The 25413-nt window shown below is 47.7% G+C and overlaps 1 protein-coding gene across 9 annotated transcripts in view; it reads right to left on the bottom strand.

Moving 5' to 3' along the window:
* The window catches only part of Banp (BTG3 associated nuclear protein), an 88384-nt gene that overhangs the window by 40197 nt on the left and 22774 nt on the right, over positions 1 to 25413 (bottom strand). For 6 of the 9 annotated variants that reach the window (XM_021631155.2, XM_021631157.2, XM_021631160.2 and 3 more), the window contains 4 exons: positions 22448 to 22647; positions 13011 to 13127; positions 11375 to 11550; positions 4278 to 4517 (listed from right to left, as the gene is read on the bottom strand). In XM_021631155.2, coding sequence (XP_021486830.1) covers positions 4278 to 4517; positions 11375 to 11550; positions 13011 to 13127; positions 22448 to 22647 — 733 coding nt within the window. The remainder of the gene's footprint in view (positions 1 to 4277; positions 4518 to 11374; positions 11551 to 13010; positions 13128 to 22447; positions 22648 to 25413) is intronic. The other 3 variants (XM_021631158.2, XM_021631159.2, XM_021631162.2) reach the window with 1 other exon arrangement.

Raw genomic sequence — 25413 nt, forward strand, 5'->3', positions numbered from 1 at the left:
CAGCCTGCGGCCCTTTGCTTGCCGTGGTCCCAACGGCCCCAGGAAGGATAGTATTGAGCGATATCACAAGGCATTCTGTTCAACACAACCATCTCTGTAGCTGCCTCATGCAACTTCACTGATAAACAGGAAAATAAATGGAAGAAATTCAAACTATAATAACCAAAAGCCTAAGCTGGAAAACTTCCTGTTTTGACTACTAAGGCCACTAGGTTTGGATCATCTACTGAGAGCTAAGTGACCACAAACTCTAAAGCTTCTTTTATCGATACCAAACATGAGAAATAGTGAAAACAAAGCCTTTAAATGTTATAAGTATCAGGTGTCGGGAGAAGTGTTGACTCTTCTGTTTGCTTGTGTTCAGGAAGCAATGACAGCACACCTCTGTGATGTGGAAGGAGGCTGCTGCTAAGAACACATGGAGCCCAGCAGCACTTTTCACCCTCCCTCATGAAAGCCAGTCTGGGAGTGAGCTGGCAACTCTGGTTCTAACTTTCAGGTCACCTAAAACAGACACAGAGCCATAAACCACTGTATGGACAAAGGCCTCACTAGGCCTCATGCTAGTTACCTGGCCACCACTCACAGTCACCACAGAAACCACTACTGACCAACTACCTACTCTGATGCACATTTGAAAACCTTGTAGAACAAGAACATCATCCTTGTGCCCATTTTGAGACAAAAACAAGGAACAGGAGAAGCAAACTGTAAGAGCCGCCTCACAGTGCAGCTTCTGGCTATCCTCCTTAATCACAGCGGAGGGCCCCAGGTAAGAGTGTCAGGGAGACAAACAAAAAAGGCCTCATGTCACATGTTGCTCTGCTGCCCAGGAGGTCATGCAATAGAATTGAAGCTCAAAACCGAAAGCCCTCAAAAGAACAGAAGCCTCCAGCTGCTGGCCTGTGGAGGGGAGTACTTAGCACATAGGAAGGCTATGGTCAAGGGCACACTTGCTCTTCAAGCTGTGGAAGGCAGCCAGCTTGCTCCCTTGTGGCAGAGCCAGGAAGCATCTGCCACCATGGCTAACGGCCTCTCCACCCTCCATAACTCCACTGCAGACCTCTGACATCATACAGGCAGGCCCCAGATATCATTGAATGAGCCTACACAGGAGCCTGCTAGGAGCTGTGGGAAAGGCTGCAGACTAGAGCGAACAGAGTTGCTCCTCAGTGGGTGGCACAAAGGAAGAAGGACATTATTACTGCTAAAGTAACCTCAAGTCCAAGGAGAAAACCATGCAGGAACCACATGCCCACATTTTTCCTATTATAGACCTGACATGACAGCAACTCCCCAGAAAGACATCCGTGCCCACCAGGGGAAGGAGCACTGGACTAGAGGTTATTCTGAACAGGCCTATCCTGTCAAGTCTCCCAAGGAAACCCTGCTGGCCTTTCCCCAGCTCATTCTGATCCATACATACTTCCCCACAACTTCTCCTAGTTTGCAGTCACTGAAGGTCAATCCCTTCTGAGAAGAGGTTTCCAGCTGGTCTCCAGGACTCATAAGCTCCTCAGCTACCAGCTTAAACTGACCAAACTCTTCCCTGGCTCTCTAGCCAAACCGATGTTCTCTGTGTATCCCAAGACCCCTGCCAGACCATGACAGGCCAATGCCACACCTATATAGCCTGTATCCAAAGCTTATGAGCAGCTTTCCCAACCCACCCTGCAGGACCTAGGGTGAGACAGCATTAGATTACCCAAACTCAGAGAGGCCCACATCCCTGTGCAATGATGGACCAATGTCCCCCAAAATCTGTCTTTCCCAAGACTTCCAAATGAGACCTCGCTGGAAACCGGGCCTTTGTAGATATGACTGAGGATGATGTTACACTAGTGGGATCTCACTCCAGTACAACTATGATGGGAGAAACACAGATATCCAAGGAAGAGATGGGTCAATAGAAGCAGCATCAGGAAGCACCACAATTGCCAGCTACCACCAGAGCTAGAGGCAAAGCCCCTCTGGAGGAGGAGGTGCTGCCCTGCCAACAGCTAGGCCTTGCATCTGGGCCTTTGCTTGAATGCTCAGGCCAAGGGCTCTGTTAGAGTAGCCCTTATAACCCACGATGCACCAAGCCAGGAGAGCTCTCTGGTTCCCAGATAATGTCCTACCTTCAACTTATGACCAGGAAACTGCCTGCTCTGAGTAAGGGTAGTTTAGAAAGAGTCCCTGCATGGGTGTGGTGGTTCACACCTTTAATCCCAGAATTTGGGAGGGAGAGACAGTTGGATCTCTCTGAGTTTGAGGCCAGCCTGGTCTGCACAGTAAGACTGTCTCAAAAAAAAGGAAAAAAGAAAAAGTAAGAGTCACTGCAGTCATTTTCCTGCTGGTTATCCACGGGCACATAATTTTGTACAATTTAATCACCTTCAAAGCAATCTCAAAGAACTTGGGAGTCCTCAAGGTCCCTCACACTAGCACTCCTTAAAGACATTTTCAGAGATCAGACTTTACTCTAGTGTAACTAGGATGATGTGGGCACGCGTGCATGCGTGTGTGCATGTCTGTGTGTGTGTGTTTAAATTCATTTCTGGCATTTGGCAGATTTGAGCATGCTTGTCTGCAAAGTTCAAGCAGAGGCTTGATGATCCACTCTCGACAGCTCAGCCCACATGCTCACTTACAACAGTACCACTTCCATGCCAAGAGATCAGATCGGCGTGTACACTACAGGGTTAGTCCAATTCCCAATTCCCCAGAAAAATACTCGAAGCCATTCAAAGTCAGATTACTGCTCTTTCTGCACACACTTCACTGGTGACTCAAACCCTGGGGAGCTAACCAATCCTTAACAAAGGCGACAGGCCACCTTATCTCTCTCCCTATCTTTCACTGTGAAGACGCTAATAAAACTTGCTGAAGAAGGCTGGCAGGAGGCATTACTGGGAGGCTCTGAAGGAGTGGTAGAGCCCAAGTTTAGGGTAATACTAGACAAGCTGAGAACTCAGAGGTCAAAGATGACAATCATTCTTTTAACACTCAATGATAGCGTGTGGGCACTAACACAGCATTGAGAGATGGCCTGGGGGAGGAGGCTAGGTAGGTTTGGCCCCATCAACCACCTCTGAGGGTGGCACTGCACCCAAAGAAGAAGCCTGTATGGTACATCCAGCCTCTGATGAGGGCCCACACAGGTGGAGGTATACCAGCAATTCACTAAGTTTCTGTTCTTACAAAGCTAAGGAAGCCATGCTCTACGAGAGGCCAGTTCAGAACCTAAGGTCATTATGAACGGCCTGCATTCCTCTCACACATGGCTGCCAAGTGAAGTGCAGCTCACGACTGGGGAAGGTAAGGCAGGCTCCTGTGCAGATGCCCATAGTCTTCGAGCCCTTTTCTCTTCCACCCACCACAACCCCCTGGAGCTAGGCCAGAGTGTCTAAATGTGGTGCACACTGGCCCAACACTCTGAAACCCCAAAGCCAATCTCTCTCTCTAAAACAAAGGTGTCAAACACCTACCTTCTGTGGGATATTTGATAGAGCTGTGGTTCCTCTGGCCCCAGTACTTGCCCTTGGCTGTCTCCTCGGTAAAGACAAGGCAGCTGCCCCCTCCGGGATGATGAAAAAGCCAAAGGTGTGGCCCCAGTGAGACTAAACACACTGCCATCCCAGGAATCCTCCTGCATGTGAGCAAAGGCCACCACTTGCCAGTTCATTCCAGGTATCTCTGGAATAACAGTCTAGGAGGTTGGGCATCAGGATGAGTCACTGACAAGAGAGGCCTGAACTTCTTTCGTGCCTTCCAAGTATCAGCAGGGTGACAGAGGACAACTAGCTTGAGCAATGTGTGCTCCTCAAATAGGAGGAGAACAACAAGACCATGTCAGGTGCTAAAATCAGCCCTTGAGGGCTGCTGGCCTCCGACACAGCCAGACCAGCCATGAGTATGTCACAGAGTGCCAGAACCAAGACTCCCTGAGCAGAAAGCAGAAAGTGGTATTCTACCAACGCCACTAGGAAGCTCAGGAGTACCACGGCCAGTGGGCAGCAAGGAGCTCCACCTTTGTTCTGTCTTCTCCAAGAGCAGCCTAAAAATGAATGACACTGGGATCTGCAAGTCCCTGGAGAAGTGCATTCCCAAGCGTCCCTTTCAGCACAAGGTGCTACATAACATCTTGCCAAAACAAATCCTGAGTGCAGAGCCCCATCTCTGGAACAACCATTAGACTGGCATCATCCCTGGCCCTGGGAACATGGTCTGGGTTTAACTCCCTGACCACCTCAGCAGCCCCACAAGCCAGGCTGTTATCAGCTGTGTGAACTTACACCGGATGCCGTAGATAGTGAGGGGGTCCAGCTGCTTCTTCCCGTGCTTGCCCTGGCCTGACAAGTTGGACACGGCCTGCACCTCACGGTGGAACAGGTAATCCAGCAGCGTCAGTGCCATCTTCTCGGCTGTGCGACAGTTGGTGCTGATATGCAGCATGTCGGAGGGGATGATTGCACAGCGCACCCGCATTTCAGGGTTATTCTCATCACCCAGCCAGGTGCCATTGGGGTAGTCCTCTGAAAGAGGAGAAAGGCCTCAGTTAGCAAATCTCAGAAGCATGTTCAAACAGTATAGCACACAGCTCAAATACGAGCTCCCTGCGGCTCCTAAGACAAGCTCCCAATCTCCACCTGGTTGTCGGGAACACCAGAGCTGAGGTGTAGCCAGTGGTGTTTGCCAGCAGCAGGCCCAAGCCATCCTGATTATAAAGAAATACATCAAACAAGATATGAGCCCAAATAACAGGAGCCCCTTGGGCAAACAAAATGAAAAGTAAAGTGTTAAAGGGAAGAAAGTATGCTGGTGAGGGATAAGCCAAGCACTGCCAGTCTCCAGGACCCATGGGTCCAACTCATTTGACCACACTTCAGTCGGTGTTATGTACACCTTTAGCCAGGTCCCTGTCATAACACTGTCTTAAAACATCAAGGGGAGCTGGGCACGGTGGTGCACGCCTATAAACCCAGCACTCAGGGAGGCAGAGGCAGGTGGATCTCTGTGAGTTTGAGATCAGCCTGGTCTACAAAGCAGCAAGTCCAGGACAGCCAAGGCTACACAGAGAAACCCTGTCTCAGAAATCCAACAAATAAACCACCAAGGGGTGACATGCTAGCAGGGTGAAGGATGGGCATTAGCTCTCAGCTGAAGGTTAAGGCTGAAAATAGCTGAATGTTGGAATTTAGAAAATGAGTAAAAAGCAATCTCTTTCTCAGTGACACCAATGGTTTGTAAATGGAAAGCTGGTTCTCAAGGATAGGTTCTGTTCTAGAAGTCACTGCTCTATCCAGTGGAACTGGGTATAGTGGCACATGCCTATAATCCCAGAAATTTTAGAGGTTTGAGGCAGAATTGTGAGTTCCAGACCAGCATAGGTTACATAAGGACACTCTAGCTCAACAAACAACAACAACAAAATAAATATAAGAGGACGGATGGGGGAAAGAAAAATCATATCTTATCAAGAGAGGCCTAAACCTGCTGCCATTATTCAGTGACACAGGGAACAAGCAGGAGGGAGAATTGCTACCTACTGAGCCTTGGTGCCTCACTCAGTATATTAGCTTCCACAAGTACACAAACCTGGTGCCCTCTGACCTTGGGCAGATAACAGTAAAGTCCAGGTTCTCACTGGAAACATTGAATCATGTCTCTACATAGAACAAAGCACAACACCTACCCACAACCCTATCTGAAACACACCTTCTGTAAACTCAGGAGGAGTATACTTTACTAAAATAATCCAATTTTAGCATCTGAACAACACATCATTGTAGTTTGACTTTACAGTTCAAACAAACAAACATGCTTTCTATTCCAGTCATATCAACCTTCAATGACATCATCACTTTTGAAAACTGTTAAAGATGATTTTCTGTTCTTCTTCAAAGTAGGGAATACAAGCAACTGTTCTAACAGTCTGTCTTAAGTTCCAGAAAAACACAGAGAACACCCCTAGGTGGGCATGGCCACTTCCTGTGACATCCGCCAAGCACCAGTGCAGAGCCAGTCTGGGTCTGTGTTTCTGCCTCCCTCAGAAGGGAAAGCGGACATTAAGCCCAAGCAGCAGGTGTCCTAATCCTCTATTGCCTCCAGGGCCTTGGGGGGCGGCAAGTCTGTGCCTAGGATGAGTTTGCAGTGGAGCATAAAAGACACTAGCTGTACAACAACTGCCACTCAGCAACTCCTCAAACAGTGTGGGCAGCAGGGACGCCCAATGTGAGTCATCCCCTCCCGGTGGCCCCAAGCAACAGCCACAACAGGCCTCACCTCTGTCATTTCTATCACAACCAAGGACCAAAGCATCAGCTATATGGAACCAGAAAATGTCCCTGATAGAGGCTCAAATGAAAGAGCAAGGAAACAGTTCTCACTGCATGCCTGGCTGGACATGCTGGGCTCTGTGACAGTCCTGCCTCCCAAATGCATCTAGTCCCTAGTCAAGAGCACTAGTCTCACTTGTGGGTTTCCTAAGCCATTCCTGGACTCCGCTGAAGTCCTGGAGGCCAATGACATGTGGCATTCTCCAGTAGAAGGTAATAAATGACCAGAGAAGGTATGATCCACAGAGGCTGCAGGGCTACTCAACTACTACAAGTCAAATTAGCTACCTGGGGTCAGCGTCAGTTTCTTTCCGGCAACTTTTTAGACAACAGGCTTGTAGTCACGAACTAGTATTAAGTATATTTTCCATCCATATAAAAACTTAATTCCCATCTGGCATTTGTAAAGCAAACCCAGTTTATCAACATTAAGACACATGCTTCGTGAGATACTAGCAGTTCCAAAAAGGAAAATAACCATAATGAAGTCCCCTGGAACTTACCAGACAGGAAACAAGAGTCAGCATCCACTGCCTTCCAGGCAACACTGCCTCACAAAGCCCAGAATGTTTTCAGACCCAGCCAAGGGCTGATCACATTTATTTAACCCAGTTCTTCTAGAATGTGGACAAGAAGAGCCTCTGTGTAGTCCAGAAAACACCTTATTGTTGTGCATTTATAAATATCTCTCCTGAAAAGTATCTTGAGTCATCCAGGGGTCAAGGAGCGCCCACAGAATAGGGGGACCTATCTGTGCCTGCACATCCATTCTTGATCCTGAAGCTAAACTTCGAGATGCTGTGACATAAGCCCCGTCCTCATGTGGACAGCTAGGTGTCTAACCAATGTTCCATATGGAAAAGGGGAGCAGAAAGGCTGGAGGGTGGTATGCGCCCTGAACCAGGGGAACGCCACATGCCAGGGAACAACTATGAAAGCTACTTCTATGGCATGGGGTGGGGAATTTTAGAAATTCATTCCATGAACTACAAAACTTTCAGTTTCAATTTAGAAGTGGCATACTCTACCATTTTCTTTTAAGAAGGTTTTGGTATGTATGTAGGATTTTTGTTTCTTTCTTTCTTTCTTTTTTTAGTAAGCTGTTTTAAATCAACAATTCTATTATGTAGCTGTGGTTTCGACCCAGTAATGCACAAATATTTCTTAGCATAAGAAAACCAACTACAACCAAGAAGGACTGTTACCCCCTACCATATGGTCATCCCACAAACAAGATCCATGCATCTGCCATCAATTCATCTCTCTCTATGGCTGGGCATCTCAGGGGTTGGTCACAATAAAGCAAAACAAAGCAAAAATTAAGTTGAAAGCCACTTGGAGCCTTCCCAGGTTGCTACCAGCTTCACAGTACAGGGACTCAAAAGGCCTCTGTCACAGGAGGTTGTCAGTAAGTCCTGACTGGTCAGCAGAATGTGCCATCAACTATGTTTGCAGAAACTATGAGATACAGAGGGAGCACTCTGAACCAGTGCTGACTGAAACACAGTACTTCCTCATTGTAATTAAGTCCTCAGCATTTTACACAGAGGATTTGCCTGTCCAGCAGGAATTACCAAATGTCCACTGTGCGAATGGAAACCCAACTAACTCCCTTAATTAACAGACCCTGCTTTGATGCACTTAGCTAGTTTGTCTCTGAAACTGCCAGCTTGGCCTGTGGCCTGTCCCTCATATTCTCAGTGTTCAAGAATGGGGTACAGGAGGACCTGACCACCACAGAAGATACGGGCAAAAACTAGGTTCAACAAACACTTCCCAACAACTGGGAAACACATTCTACCTCACCCAAACTAAGCTTTCATCACTAACAAACTAAATAAAATTAACTAGAATAAATGAAATGGCACAGGCCTGTCCTCCCAGCTGCTTCAGAGGTTAAGGACAAGGCCTTTCTGAGCTAAAGACCATGTTCAGGGCCAGCTTAGTGAGATACTGTCTCACAATAACGAGGGCTGGGACGCAGCTCAGTGGTAGAGTGCTTGCCAAGCATACACAGGCACTAGGCCCAATCCCCAGCACCCTACACAGAAACCAGGAAATGGTACCCTGGTTACTATAACCAACTGACTTCAAATTTTACATGTGAAATTCTTAAGCAATAACCACTTCAAAGTGTGGTACTCCAGAGCTCAGACATACACTCAAATAAGACAAGAACCATCCTGTCTACTTGCAACTCTTGGTTCTTAGCAAGGGCCAAAAGGACTAAATCCCACAGACTTTCTCTCCATAGCACCCTCATATCAATAATGCTTCTGTAACATGAGCCAGATGACCTAACCCTCACTGCTAAGTAGCTATCCTGAAACTAAGTGGCAAGACTGTGACTATGACCCACAGGTTATTGGCTAGTACTGCCAGGACCAGTGCACAATGAATGCATCTAAAGTGAGAGGCTGTCTGACCTGGCAGACCTCTTAACACTTCCATATGCAGCAGTCACTTAAAATGACACCATCTGCTTCCAGACACTCTTTAGAAAACCATGGCTCAGCAAGACAGTTCACACTGCTGATAAGACACTGTGACCGACCTTTCCCAAAGAATGAGAAAGCCAGATGGCTCCGAACTATGACCTCTTCTTTAAAAGTAAAACCATGAGTTGGGAAGTGTCCGGTCCTGGTGCTGCCTACCAGCATGATGATGGTGGACACACGCAGCGTTCAGTGTGGCTGTGACAATGCCCACAGCCTCTACTAACAAGTGTCTTACTCAGAGACAGAGCTTATGTTTAGAGCCTGAACTCAGACATAAGTCCCTGTTCTTCCTCAGGACACTAACAACAAAGCAAGTGCTAAGCATGATTCCTTTTCCTGACTTCATTTCAACATGAAATGTTCATTTCCCCAAACGAAATCTATGTCACATTGATCACATCACAGAGTCAGATTCAAAAGAAAAAAAATTTTTTTCTTTTTTTTTTTTTGTTTTGGGTTTTGTTTGTTTTGTTTTTGTTTTTCAAGATGGGGTTTCTCTGTGTAGCCTTGGCTGTCCTAGACTCGCTTTGTAGACCAGACTGGCCTCAAATTCACAGCAATCTGCCTACCTCTGCCTCCCTCAGTGCTGGGATCAAAGATGTGTGCCACCATGACCAGCTGAGAAATTCTATTCTTATAATAATCCCAGACTTCCTAAATTATCAATACTCTGTTCCTTAGCAGTCTATACCAAGCCTAAGCAGCTGGCCAGGCAACACAGTGCTTGCACAGCTCCCACAAGAAACAAAAGATAAGTCAGGCTCCTTGGCTGTTACAAGTGTGAGTCTTATGCAACTTCCTTGAAGGAGGAATGACTGGCACCTGTCTTCTCAGTATAAAAACAGCCAGCTGTCCTGGCCTTGAGTTCACATGGATTCCAAAACTTACACACAAATGTTCACACATCACAAAGTACAACAGCCAAAAGCAGAAATAATTCGAATGCCTGTCAGCCAGCTACGTAACACGAAGGCAAGCCTGGAGCCTGTAATTCCTGTTATACAAAGGGAGGGCCAGAGCATGCAGAACGCAGTCTTTGCATATGTGGGGAGAGCCAGGATTACAAATAGAGTCCCTACCACACAAGGGAGAAGCACAAACAATACAGTCCCTGTGTGTTCAAAAAGAAAGAGGACGAGAGCAAAGGGAAAATGGCCCCTGTCCTTGCAATGAAATGACAGGAACCATGATGGCCTACAACCTGGATTTAAGCACATGCAGGGCTCATAGGAGCTCCCATTCAAACAAGATCAGCAGCTGACAGCTGGGTAGAGGGTGAGGAGTGACTGCTAACTGGACTGAGCTTTCTTTGAGGGGTTAGTAAATTTAAAAAGTTCCTAGATTCAGATAAAGGAGACACTGTATAAACACGTGGCTACACTAAACCAGCTTCCATCACTGTGACAGAAACAGTTTCTAAGGAGGAAAACTTTCAGAGGAATCAATCCACAGTCACTGGGCCTGTGGTAGTCAGTCATCATGGTAGATGCCGGAGGCAGGGGAGGCTGCTCATCCCATTAAAGCTGGGACACAAAAGGAAAGGCTACATGGGGCCAGGACACGCCCTCAATGGGCCATTCCTCCCCAAGCCGCCCACCCCCCAAAAGTTCTACCTGTGAACAATCTGAGCCCTGAGTGGGGTCAAGCTCTCAGCCCACAAGCTTTTGGGAACAGTCACAATCTAACTAAATCTAAACTTTAGCGACTGCTAGAATATGTGCTGTAAAATGATCAACTGTGATCGCAGAAAATGGTGCCCTAGTAAGGGAGTACTGCAATTTTGAAAGACATTGTTTCTAATATTTCAGATACAATAACACATCTACGAGCAAAATCTTCCGTAAGTAGGAAAAAATGTGCTTATAGGAAAAACCAGTAATTTAGATATGGAAGCAAGAGCCTCACAAGGTCTCAGAGGTAAACACAGCTAAGTCTGCTGGAGTTCCTTCCTTTCTTGCCACATTAGTCACGTAGTTAGAAGCAAGGGGACACTTCAAACTGTTCAAGGAAGAAGAGCCTGCCTCACCATGAGGACCCCAAGAAATTATGGGGAGGAGCCTGAGGAAGGCAGACTCCAACACTGGCTCTCCTAGCTCCTTGCAGATCCCCAGCACAAGAGGAAACCCAGACCAAGAAGACTGTACTCTCTACACCTGGCAATAGCCTCTGGAAACCTGCAGAGAAACACTGACAGTGAGTGGCTACTGATGCACGATCATGTCATGAAAGCTATTCTCCTCAGGAAGAAGGTCACCCAAGAAGGCAGCACCGTACATGACATTGAAACCACTCTGAAAACCGCAGCTGACAGAGAAAAATTTCTGTGCCAGCAGGGAAAAATGAACATAAAGTCAGCAATATGAAAAAGCCACAGGTGCTGGGAGAAAAGCATAAGTGCTGGGAGAAAGGCACAGGTGTTGTCAGCCACAGTGGGGTTCTCAGTTCCTTAAACTTCCTTCATTGTTCTGTATCACTCTCCTTATCAACACTAAGCTACATGTTCTTCAAAAAAAAAAAAGTACAAAGGCACAACTATTGGCAGCCCTGGGAACGCACCTTCAGAGTTCAGGGTGATGAGTGTGACGTTGCTTCCAATGTTCTGGCTTCCTGGCTGGCCGCAGTTAGACACAGAGTCGCTGGCCTCTGACCCACTCTCCCCATCTTCATTGTGGCTGTCATCTTGACCTGGCACCTTCACCACGATGGTGTTCTGTCGACGCCCAGGAACAGCACTGGTGGGAAACAAACACAGCAGCCCAGGCTGTGAGAGGGACAGGAGTGGCACACTGAGACTAGCCCTGACTCACACTGCTGTGTGGACTTATCCCAGTGCCTAGCTGAGCATGGACCAATGCACAAGGTGGGTCCCCCAACATGCGGTGTGTCCCCACACGCACCCTCCATGGAGATGAGCAGCAACATAACATAGAAACAGTCTGAGGCCAAGAAGACACATAATATAAGGCAACTGCATAAAAATATGAACAGCAAAAGAATAAATAAAGCATAACTCACTGAGACTCAGCCTAGAATCCTGCTTTCAGATCTTAGAGGTCATCCTAACAAGGCTGACTGCACAATGGTCAATGTGTCAGAAAGCCCCCATCCATCCATCACCCATGTTGTCAGACACCCAAGATGACTCAGCCTCCAAAACACCTCCACACTCTCTGATTCCCAGACAAATACTAGGAGCAACTCCCAAGGCCATCAAGAATGCCAGGAGTCCCATGGGAGCCATTCTTGGTACAAGGCCCTGAAGTGCAGCAGCAGCCAAACAGCCAGCAGCAGAAAGTGCTCAGAAAAGATACATGAGTGATCTGTCTTCTGAATGACCCTGTCAACATTTTGGACTGTGACCTACCTACCACACATCACAGACGAAGCGAAGCTCTAGTTCCCCTCAGCAAAATCAAAGGGGCCTTAAAACTCTGGTCATCCCCAGAGGCAGAGCTACACCAGGGCCTTCCTGAACCCAACCCCACAGAACTACCCACAGTCAACTGGCCCCTCAACACTCCACACCCAGGACCTTGGTGTAGGCCCCGGAAACTCATCCTCTCCCCAGCAGCATGGCTGGCCTCCAGCACCCCACACAGCACGCCCCAGGCCTCCTATGTCCTAGAGAATTGGACCGGGATAAGAAGCCAGAACAAAACTGGAAGGAGCCACACCCCTCAGAAGAAAAAAAGCAAGACAGGACTGTGTAACACTGCTCATAATCAAAAGGTGAAAAGGCTTTTCTGAGGCCCAGGGCTGGAGCCAATGGCAGAGCCCCCACAGGACACAGCCACTGCGCACTTTCAACTCTGACTGAAGTTCTATTGAACACATCTCAAAACAAGGGTTAAGAAAAAAAGTCACAAACACAACGCATCTACATCACTTAGCAAACTCAGAAGAAGGCCAACTACAGGAACAGACAGATGGGAGTGGCCAGCTGACCACATGCAATGCACTCTAGCATCTTCACACAGCAGTTCCAGCCAGAGTCCTCACAGTGCCCACCCCTTGTGCTGTCTCACCCCACCCTTGATAAGCAACAGGCTGTCCCTTCCTGACCTAAAACTACAGTCATCACTAACAGAATCAACCCTGTGACTACAGACATGGACATGTGCTTGGACTGAACCCTGGCTCACTTATCCTCATGATAGTGGCAGGGGGAGGTAGGGTGGTGGTAGCTACTGACTTGCTAATGATATTTTCCAGGGAATCCGGTGCCCTGTTGCTCAATGGGTCTTCCATCTTGGCTACAATGGCGTTCTGCCGATCATTGTTGAGTATTACTGTAGTCTGGGGGACGACGCTATGAAACAAAAGAATCACAAGAAAAAGAAGACCTTAAAACAACAACATTCATTGTCAGAGCACATCAATCATTCAACACGGTGAGCTCCTGAAGCCGGCACACCAGAGGTGGGTTGTCCAGTCAGGGACAGCTAAACTCGAGATGGGACTCTTCAGCTTCTTGCTGGTTTGTATTCTTGGTTGACACAAACACACAATGTAGGCAGGCTGGGCTGTGGACATTTAACAGAGTGGGTAGGACAAGGCTGAGACACCCTCCTGTCCTATACATTGGCAAGCCATCTCAGCAACACGTTTACATGAGAACCAGCTTCCTTTTCTTTTTTCTCCTTGTGTGTATGTGGGGTGTGTGTGTGTGTGTGTGTGTGTGTGTGTGTGTATGTGTGTGGGCATAACATGCATGTGAGTTGTATGCAGAGGCCAGAGCAGACATGAGCAATCTTCCTCCACTGCTCTCTGACTTACTCTTTTCAGACAGCGGCTATCACTGACAGTAAGCTAGTTCACTCAGCTAGGCTGGTAGTCAGCAAGCTCTGGCTACAAGCAGGACCCTGCCACCTGGTGTTGGGTTACAAGATAAGTGCAGCAGTGCCTAGCTCTTCACATGGGTGTGAGGGACTTAAACTCAGATCTTCACGGTTGCAGAAATGCTCTTGCCCACTGAACCAGCTGCCCAGCCTCTCTTTCAACCACATCCCTCCCAAACTACGAGATGGTCTCACAGCTGCCCTCTTCAGTATCATTCCACATCTGCCTCGAGAGTGGGGCAGTCAACCCATGGGCAGCAAAGGGAAACAGGTGCACAAGCCACCCGCAGCCCTCTGCAGAGTGCAGGACCAAAATAATAAATAGGTCTTGAGGCTTGGCTTTGAGGAAAAGTTATAGAAACAATGGGCCATGCCTAAGAACCACAAGCTCAGCAACAGCCTGGAGGCAGCACCAGGGTATAAACGAGCAGGACCAGCAGCTGCCGCCTTCACACTATAGTGACCATGTCAACTTCACGGCACAGAGTTGCTAAAGTGTGTCCTGCCCTGAAGAACCAGGACTGAAAAGAACTGCCACTTGATGCAGCCAGTTATGTCACTCAAAAGCCCAGTGTCCTTGTCCAGAAGAAAGGTGCTTCATACACTCGGAAAGCAGCACCTTCCATGGTCACTGGCATCTCCACAGCATTTGACTCATGCCAACAGGCACAGTAGTCACAGCACATCATGTCCAACACACGTGCGGAACCACGGCTCATTGCCCAGAATATAAGTACCTGCATGCCATTCAATTTTTTTTTTCTCAGTAATTCTACTTTTTCTCTGATGACACCTAAAGTTGCCCACCAAACCAAGATGAAGTGTCCACAGTGATCCAACCTAACCCAAGAGACCCTGCCTGCTGCTGATGCCGTGCCCAGCACTCACTCGGCACACACAGATCAGGAGACAGAAATGGCTCATACAGCCTGGAATCCATACAATCAGATCAGCCACAACCATACCAAATATTTGATTTTTCAAAAATGAAGGAACTTCCATATCACATTAAGAGGAAGCACCTGGACCGACAAAGTGGCTCCCCAGGAGAGCACTTGCCCAGCATGCTCAGGGCTTTGGGTTCTCCTCTTAGCCTAGCGCTGAAAAACAAAGAGAATGCTTTACCTAAGGGTTAACACAGAAAACACCCAATACTATGAAGTGGCAAAAATGCAAAAATGCTGGAGAGTAACACATATACACACAAATGCTTCCAGAAACATTTGTCACCAACCAGGATGGGGACTCAGGAAGGCATTTCCATGCTCCTGAGGAGCTAGACTTTATGAACACAGGCATATGACTACAGACCACGTGCTTCCTTACTCTCCTATGACTTTCTAGAGTACCTAGACGAAGCTACCATCCCAGTGTCTCAGCCAAACACAAAACTGGGCGCTGCTAGAGGTGGGAGCCTCACAGATGGGATTAAAAGTTCTCATCAGTTCACTGTGGTCTGTCAGGGAGAGGTTATAGGGTGGGGGTGGGGGTAGGGGTGGGGGACGACCTCTCCAGGACCCTTTCAGAGGGAGGCGTAAGCTCCCTCTGGCCTGAGACAGCCTGAGACAGCCCCGTTCTATACCTTCACACGCCATCCCCAGGTTTCACACTGGCTCAGCAGCTCCACACCTGAACCAGCTCCTAAGCTAAACCATATAGAATCTGACACACACACATTTACAACAAACAGCCATGACCACACAGAAGCCACACACACACACTCACACTATGAAGAGATGGCTCTGGCTGCTCTTGCAGAGGACTCAGGTTCAGTTTCCAGCACCTACATGGGTAATAATCACCTGTGACAATTCTTGAGGGTTTGGTGCCCTCTTCTGGGCTCCATGGGTACTACACACACACGCACACTTAAAAACATGCAGGCTCACAGACAAAACTAAATCTTTTCATGAAACGGAAAGAAATTTTTGAAAAAAGGAAATGATATGATCCATAGACTGTTGGACATCCCCTTCAGAGAGCAGATGTAGTCTTTGAGACAGCACCTTGCTGTGTATCCAAGGCTGGCCTCAAACTTACAACTCTCCAGCCTCCACCTCCCAAGTGCTGGAATTACAGGCAAGTATAGTCACACCTAGCCTGACTGTTCAATTCTTAAATGATGTTAATTTGTGGCCAAGGTTATACAAGCTGAATATTCTCACCTTCATATAACATTATTCTATTCGGAAGTAAAACATGCTCTATACAGTGGCAAAGCAGCAGCCATGGACAGGTGAGAACAGGCCCTTTCATCTACTCTGGTCAGAAGAGTGTCAAGAATCAATGTCTATCAATCAGTGTCTAGCAGGATAGAAGGATGACAAGTACTGGCTGCAAAGGCTTCAAGAGGAGAGAGACAAAGAGAGAGATAGAGAGACAGAGAGAACTGAGTATGAATGAGATGGGGACACTGCAGTATCTTCTAAAGAGGCTGTAGCCCATCATACAGACAGAGCACCTCAGTGCCTCTGCGAAAGATAGCAACTCAAAAAGACCAACTCATCTGCCTGAGACCACAGAGCGAGCCAAGCACAAGTTAAATATGAACCCAACATTCTAAACAGCAACTTTCTAGGAAAAAAAAAAAAAAAAGGCTGCGCTTATACTACTTCTCACCTACCAGAACCTTCTAGGGAAGCCAGAAGCCCCTTAAGGGAGCCTAAGAACTCTTTTTATTTTTACAATTGCCCTGCGTAATTCACATGAGATGGCTAGCTTTAAAGAGAACTATACAACAACCCCGAGTTACACACCTCCAGAGGTGCAGCTCTGTTGGACAGCCTCCTTTCACACTTGTTCCTTCCCCTGTTACAGTGTCTTCTTAGCACCTCCAATTTATGGTGGTGTCCCCTGAACAGGAGCTTTCTGTCTACTTTGTTCAATAATGCACTGCCAGCACCCCAAGACCACCAACCACAATTGAGGTCTGCTCGTTTCAAGCCCACATGAATTCAAGACTGGATTCATCTTGAGCTAAAGTGTTTTGGGGTTCTGGGTTCCTCATGCTGCCGGCTAACACAGGCAGGCAGATGAGCATCAGAGCCAGCATGCAACACTAAGCACACAACAGGCAGAGGATGTCTAGAGTTGCCACACTCACCAGTCAGAAGTCAACTTTAAGCAAAGATGAAAGATTTGAAATGTAGTGGACTTTCTGGGGTGTGGCCAGCATGCCATTGTGCACTTGGCATTAACAACTAGTTAATTTATGACTTTTACAGCTCAGGGCCACTGAGGCTCTTGGACACTGAGCCCTGGCCATGATTCACTCTAATCACAGCCTTCCTCTTTATCCCCATCTTCTGACGGAGACACTGATTATCAGAAAGTCTCCCACTAAGGCAATTACAATGGCTCATGTCTGTGACCCCAGACTGGGAAGGCAGAAAGACTGCTGTGATTTCAAGGCCTCCTGAATGACAAATATTGATCCAGATAGCTGCACTGGCAAATTTTTATTTTTAATTCTAATACACTAATGCACGGTACTGTATGCCATGAGAATAAAGAGTCTGTTGGAAAGATCTTTCTGAAGATGAATCAGAACTCACCCTGTGAAGGCCCTTCAGAAAACAGGATCATACTGAAGTAAACACAAGGATCAAACACAGGGAAATGAGCTCACAGCAGAGGCAGTGAAGGCAAAGAAATCCAAGCAGAGGAGGAAAATCCAGACAACAGGGTCCTGCTAACACAGGACAGGTTGGCCTCCAATTCACAGCAGCTTCTAGCCTCAGCCTCCTCAAGGCTGGGATTGAACGTGTGCACTGTATGCCAGGCTCATTTCCTTTCAAATCCTAAAGAAAAGCTACTAAAATAAATGGACTTACGGGCTGGAGATATGCCACAAAGGTAGAATGCCTACCTGGTATGTGCCGGATTCCATGCCAGTGTCGGGAGGGGAGTTTAGAAACGATTCACAGAAAGGGGTGGGTCGAGGCTCTTCCAACACAAGATTAGTTCCCAGCACCCGGAGCAAAGGGCTCCCAACTGCCTGTACCTCCAGCTCCAGAGCAGTCAGCACCCTCACACTCACTCATGCACAGACCACACATGTACCTGTAAGTAATTTTGTTTAGTATCCCTGGGAGCTGGGGATGCAGCTCAGTCATCACAGAACCTGGCAAGCATGCACACAGTCCTGGGTATGAGCCCAGCACCTCATGAACAAGGCATGATACATGTAATCGCAGTACTCGCGAGCGGACACAGGAGGTAGTCAGGAGGCAGTCTAGCATACATAGGACCATGTCTCAAAAAGGGGTGGAATCCATATATAATTATAAAGTACTTAGAAATAACAAGTTATGTACAAGAGCTGTGTTGGGAGAAGGTAAAGACCTGACACATATGAAGAGAGTCAACCTTAGGTAGACATGATGACAGCTTTTCCCAGAGCAACCTGGGGTCAGCACAATCCCTCCAAAACGCATGAGTCCTTGGGGTGCTAAAGAAGTACTCCAAGCTGTCAGAGCACTCACAGTCTAGCAGGCCAGTTCACATTGCTGTGCTGGCTTCATGTCCAAGCCAGCAGGGTTTACTAAGGAATCCCAAGCTTCCTGCATGAACTGTGTGCCGCCTCCTTTGGTTGATACTCAGTCCTGACGTGTACAGAGGGATGAGTATGGCTGTGCAAGGCAGCACAGGCCAGGCAGGAAGATCAAGCATGACATTAAACAGAAGCATCCAGAACTCAAAATCAGATAAGAAGTAAACAAGGCCAGTACTGCCGAGAGCCCTGGCACTCTACAGTCAAACAGCCTTATTCTGAGCCCGCCTCACTCTGAGCCTACAGAGTAGAAGCTTCTAACTGGGAATGCCAACGGCCCCAAAGAGGACGCATGAAACACAGCTTCCCGCCGCGCTCACTGGAGAAGGAATGCTCATCAGGAGACCAGGTAAGCTAGGAACCAGATCAGTTTCCTTTAACACAGAAACAAAAGATCACTAGGAACTAGGAGTTAGTGGCCATATTGCTGGATGAAATTTAAATCATTCTTCGTCAATCCTTCAAGTCTCTAAGTCAGTTCAGAGAAAGGGAAAGAAAAGAATTTCCTAATTTTGCACCATTGCCCTGAAGGAAGCTTTAAATCACATAATTTTAAATTTTGAAAACGAGTATTATACAAAAGCCTCCCCCGTGTGTGTGTGTGTGTGTGTATGTTTTAGTTTTGCTTTTAAGACACAATCTCATGTAGTGCAGGCTGGAACAAAGCTAACTATGTAGTCAAGGATGATCTTGAACTTCTGATCCTCCAGTTTCTACCTTCTGAATGTGAGGATGATAAGCATGAGGGTTTATGCAACACTGGCAGCAGCCAAATCCAAGGTTTTGCCCACTGAACCATCTCTCCAGTCCTAATTTTTTTTTTAAGCCTTTAAAAGAAAAAAATCAGCTAAGCAGTGGTGGCACATGCCTTTAATACCAGCACTTGAGAGGCAGAGGCAGGCAGATCTCTAAGTTCGAAGTCAGCCTGGTCTACAGAGAGAATTCCAGGACTCCACAGAAGCACCCTGTCGTGGAGAGAAAGAAAGAGAGAGGGGTCTACATTTTTAAAAAGAAGAAACAACCTTTGTCCTAGAAAACAGTCTTAGTTAAAAATAAACAGAAACACATGCCAGGTTCTAAAAGTTGTTGAGTTATCGAGCAATACGGTTCATAAGACAACCATGGAGGCGACACCGCCCTGCCGCTCTGTCGGGGTGCTGCCTGCTTCACTCCTGGACTGCATCTGCACTTTACTGTTAACACTCCTTGCTTCGTCTTCAGTCTGTGTCTAGCCGCAGAGAGGAGCAGGAAGGCAACTTGTTTGCCATTTGTCCAACAATACCTGCGCTGGCACTTGAGGCATTCTGGTTAGGCAGCACAGTACTAGCGTTACTGGAATGTTGAAGCCCAGCATTAAAGGGTGGCTCACCAAATCACAGGCTTCCACAACAATGCAGATGCTTCAACACCTACCGCTTCTCCTACAACTATGTGAAGTCAAACTCACAACACACCTGCAGGACAGGCACAAGCCAGGAGCAACAGACTTAAAGCCCATTCCCATCTCTGGAAGCTGAATGCCACTGGTTGAAATCCCATCCCTGTAACCTCACAAACATTTTTATCATGATTAAGCTTTGGCATCAAAGAAAACAGGCTTTCTTTTCTTTTTTTCTTGAATTTACTCATTCAGGTGCAGAATCTGAAAATCTGGACCCCATGCCAGCTGAGGTTGGCAGGGTTCCACGGCCTTCTGTCTGCCAAGGAGCACAATTAGAAGAGCACCTCTTGGAGCCCACAGCAGCCTCAGCCTTGTCCAGCCAGGTGTCAAATGACCAGGGGGCATAGATTTCCAGAGCAGAGAGAGGGCCTTGGTACCACCTCCTCCTAGATCTGGACCTCTGCAGCCTCTCCAAATGGGAGGCAGTATCCTTGAGGATGGCTCCATGTGCTCTCTGGAGGCCTCCTTAGGCTGAAAGACTCTAATGATGGCACATAGGTTGTTTCTCAGAGTGTATGATCTGGACAGAGACCATTCAGCTTACAATCTCCTCTTAAGCATCAGAGGTGCCAGGTCAGTACAGCAGAGCACCTCACTATCCAGCATGGTGATGCTTTTGAGATGGTTCTAGAAGCCGGTCTATGCTCTACTGCCCAGGTTCATTTCTTCTCGGCATCTACACATCAGTGACTTCATCCATTCTTCACTGAAACTCAGGGATTCACTTACATCCTCCAAGCTGCTCTCAAGTTTCCTGTTAACAACCTTCTAGAGAATGTGGTCCCTGTCACCACCACACCCACGTAGTAAAGTGTCCCAGCTCTCTACCTTTCTAATGAGGAAAGAGGGACTTGGAAATGTCTGGGACCTGGGCATGTCCAACTAGGTGACCCTGACTCCTAGTGCTCTCAGACAGACAGACAAAATTCCAAAGCATGTGCCCTTAAGATGAGGCCATGAAAAACCCACCCTCTTCCACTCCTTTCTCTCCCATAGCCTGGTAGAAGTAGAACAGAGAATAAGATGTTGTCAATATTTTCCCAGCTCCTAAAGACAGCCTGTTCAGAAGTGACAAAGGACTGAGGTGTTACCCCAGAGTAGGCAGTATCTTATGAGGAACAAAGATCGCTGCTCCTTTCAGTGCAGGCCCAGAAGCTCTGGTGTCAGTGTGACAGACATGGCTACCATGTAAGATGCCACTAGGGTCTCAGTGTGACCAAGGAGGCTAAGGTGTCCTTCAGTGCCTGAAATAACTTCAATAACACAAAATCCCCACACACGCACAAATGCCCCAGGTTCTGGGCATTCACATGAGGACCCTGTGCCTGACTCTGAACCTAGTCCCGGGGGGGATTCACACACAAGACATCCTTGCACAGTTTCTATGTAACCTGGACTTTCTAGGAACTCAACTACTGTGTTAGTCTAGAAGGAACAACACTTTGCTTCATTGGAAACGACACAGGAACTCACCACTCTGAAATATCCCACTGCCACCCGGTAGTGTCTACACCCGCGGCCTTGAGGCACATCTCTGTCCTCCACTGCACGCCCCAGCTCTACCATGCGCTGCTGTCCTTCCGCACCTCCCTCCAGGAGCAGGACTCTCCATTAACTTCTAAAGCTGGATCTCCAACATTATGTTTGGAGAGAAAGGAGCATTTCAAAAACAACTGTCTTTTAAGAACCGAATAGAGAGGCTGCAGACACTGTGTGGGCAAGCGTCTGCGCAGAGACATGAGAGGAGCTGTGCAGCCCACTTCAGTAGTAAGAATGACCCTGAATCCTCTGAGAAGCTAGACACCCAAGTTTCTCACCAGAGAGAGGTCCGAGTGAAGCTGGGATGCTCTTGAGAGCTACAGGAGGCACTGAATGACTCCACCCAGCAGGCCTCATCAGGAACTATCATAGAAAGAGTACAAGTAGTCACTAGTACTCTTGAGCACCCCAAAACCGTCCAAAGTTGACCCCTACTCTCCCTTCCCAAACATCCCTTAAAATCCACAAGGCACATACTGCTGCTTTAGTTACCAGCACTCATGGGCAGGGTGGCACCCAGGAACCAGCCACACTGCAGCAAAGCCACTAATATCCCTTTAGGCTTGCTGTGGCTGGCATTTCACCTCTACTGTTCTGCTCTTCCCAAACCCAATGGGCAAGAGGCTACAGGCCCTGGGCACTGTGCTCACTACTGTAAGCAGACTTCCTCCTTGACACTGAAGGAAAGAATAAAAACAGCAGGAGCCCTGGGTGGGTGCTGCCACCCAGAAGGATCTCATGCCACACTGCCTGTGGACCCAGGCATGAAAAGACACCTTCTGAGGCACCTTTCCATCCCACTGAGCCAGGCATGCAAACTTCCATGCCAGAGGAGTACACACCATACAGAGCTCTCTAGGAGGCTGCAAACCTTCTATTTAAAAATTAGGCACAATGCAAGTCTCAGATTAAGTGGAAAGTCTGCTAGGATCAAGTAAAAATTATAAATACCACCCCTCAAGAAAACATAGGCAACGCCCAGCCAGAGATAGAAAAAGAAAAGAAGCAACATACATGGGCCAAGTTCATGGCCAGGTACAAGGAAAGATGAGTTGGACTGCTTAAGCCAAGAAAGCTGGAGCGACTCAGGCCGTTCCAGCACAGAGCCTGTGTTTGGTTTCGGTCTAAGTGAAACCAGCACCATGGAACCACCAAAGCAGATATCCAGGGCTAGGGCAGATCAGTAACAGTGGCGCCTGGGCTGGCACAGGAGCACTTTCCCAGGGTGGCCTGCAGAGCCTTGGCTCTTCTGTACTTACCATCGCACTTTGTTACAGGTCTGAGTGGCGCCAAGTGGGGAACCAGCCACCATGGGGACCTGGATAGGACTGTGCTGTTTGTTGGTGACCAGGTCTAGCTTCTCTTCCAGGGATTTGCAAGTAGCCTCGAGAGCTTGCAGCTTGGCCTCAATGCTATCCAACCGCAAACATATCGTCTGGTTAATAGAGTACAGGAAAGACTGGAAGTGAAAACAGAAAAGCTTCAGAGAGTGTGTCCTCCATGTGAGGAGCAAGTCTACAAGCCCTAAACTCCACCCATGGCTCCTAACTCCACCCAGTCTATTTCAGCTGAATGAGCCCTGGGCCATGCCAAGGTATTCAATGAGGAGCCCTGGGTAGTGCCTAGGTATTCAGTGAAGAGCCCAGCCCTCTGCAATCTCACCTACACTAAGGCCATGGAGTAATAAGCTTGTCATTGTGTTCATCAATAGATTCACACATTAAAGCTACAAAACCTTACTAATGCTGACAGGTTATACCTACCATCCAAATAGTCTTGAAAACAAAACAAAACAAAACAAAAAAAAAATGATGGCCGGACACAGGTATACCCCACCAAAATCTGTCAAAGACCCCTTCCTTCCAAGGACCTTCTAAATAGCAAGTATGCCATCTAGTGGCCGACAAAAGAAGCAGCTTCCAACTGTCTAGTTGGAAGTCAGCAGCCAGCCATGTGCACAATAAACTCAAGAACACACAGACCAGAGAGAATGGCTTTGCTCCCTAACTGCCAGTCCTATCAGGAGCCACCAGGTGCCTGACACACACAGGAACTCTACTGTGAAAAGAGACCTCTAAGCCAGCCAGGGCTCAAGGTGCTGCTTAACAACAGGAAACGTAGGACAGCAACATCCAAAGAAAACAGTCAAGAAGGATTCGAGTGGAAGAGAAACACAGCCTCAGGAACACTCAGAAGAAAGGTGCAAACCTACGCGAGTAGAGATGGCAGCTCAGGCCAACCCTGAACCTCAGAGCACAGTCAGTCAGAACGGCCTGGCCCTTTGTTCCTGGTAAAAGTTAGTGGGGGCCAGTCTGCTCTCATTTAAAAGAGAATCACAGAATAGTATCAAAATCACAATAGCCACAGAGGCATATAGCATAGCACCAACACATGAGTGCACAGGTTCAGAGCATCCTGACCAGTCAAACCTGGCTCTAAAGAACTCTAAGCTTGCTTTATTTCCCTGCTATGCACAGCAGTTAGGAGCAGCCGAAGGAAAGTCCCTCACATCTACCTCCACTCAGCACATCGTCTGCAAGACCCAGCACTAGTAAGAGAAGACTGTTTTCTTCAGATGTTACTGGCCTCATTCCTCCACTTCCTGTCGTTGACCAGCACTCTGAAGCCTGGTTTAGAGGTCTCCTTTCACAGAAAGACACTAGTAAGAAGGACAAAGAAAAGAACTGACCATCCCCTGCCAAACACGCTGCACAGAAGCAAGCAGCAAGGCTGTGTGTATAAGGAAACAAGCAGCAACGCTGGACTCGTCTCCAAGTGTCCTGGCCATTTGGTCATAAATGGAGGCACTCTCAACAGTGCAGGCAGAGAGACACATCATGAGCACTAAATGGTGGCCGCCTCCTGAGTTAAGACCATGGACCACTATCATAACTGGAGGACATCAACTATTTGCCTTCCACATTCTCTAAACAGTTAAACCATTATTTTAACTCCATTATTTAGAAATGTTCTGCCTAGAGTTTGGGTGAAAAACCACTATTATAAACTAATTAATACCTCAAGCAAATCCCCAAAGAAAGGGGGGGACAGTATTTTTCCCAACACTGCCCCACAGGTGAGGGTGAGCACACACCACTCTGACCTGTCTGCTGGGAAGCACTGTTGGCGATGCAGCATGTGAATGTCTTCCAGTCCCACAACAGCACACGCTGCAAGTAACAGCGCGCATGTACACAGAGCACATGGCTGCATATGACAGCACGCGCGCACAGTGTGCTATCCCCTACTGCACCAGAACCAGGCAGCCACTCCCCTTTCTACTCATCTGTTTCTCCACTGTTTACAAATGTGTTCTATGACACAACGAAGATCACATTTTACTTTGAAATCTGATGCTATCATTCTGACCATTGGTCTGAAGCTGGGTTTCACTTCACAGATTTTTGTTGTTCTTGTTTGGTTTTTCAAGACAGGGTTTCTCTGTTGCCCTGACTGTCCTAGACTCACTCTATAGACCAGGCTGGCCTGGAACTCAAAAATCTACCTGACTCTGCCTCCTGAGTGCTGAGATTAAAGTTTTTGTTTTTAAGTTTGGGTTCTGTTTGTTTTGTTTTGTTTTGTTTCCTTGAATCAGCATCTTTCTATGTAGCCCTGGCTGTCCTGAAACTCATTATGTAGACCAGGCTGGCAGATCACAGAGACCTGCCTTGCCTGCCTCTGCCTCTCAAGCAGCAGCCAGCACTTCTGGCCCACATGGATTCCCCACTGCAGTTGGTGCTGCTTCTCGTTACCAAAGGAACTGAGCATCTCAAGCAGACACAGAGGAACATGTGAAGAGGGCTGTTATCACCTGAGCTGCTCCAGAAACTACTTCTGTCCTAATATTCTCCTCTGCTTCTGCAGACACTGGGTCCCAAATAAGCACACCTGGAAGCAATTCACTGACCCCAGGCAGCAAACCTCCGGACTTGGGGGTGGATTGCAATATGCTTCATCTTTTCTCCCACCTGAGGCCCGCTTGTGTGTGCACAGTAAGACTCTTCATTTGTCCTCCTCCCAATCTAATGCTTCCTCCTCTCATTTGGCCGGAGAACTGGCCTGTGCTTTTATGCAGCATTTCAGTGGCATCTCCAAGCTACAAACACAAGTTCCTACTGTAGTCTCATCTGGAAATTTGTAGATGTATTTAAATAAATGAGATCATCTGGGCCTGGGTGAGGGTAGGCCTCAGGCATGCACTGTAGTGACAAGGCTGGGACCACCT

This window comes from Meriones unguiculatus, chromosome 10 (assembly GCF_030254825.1).
Source record: "Meriones unguiculatus strain TT.TT164.6M chromosome 10, Bangor_MerUng_6.1, whole genome shotgun sequence".
NCBI lineage: Eukaryota > Metazoa > Chordata > Mammalia > Rodentia > Muridae > Meriones > Meriones unguiculatus.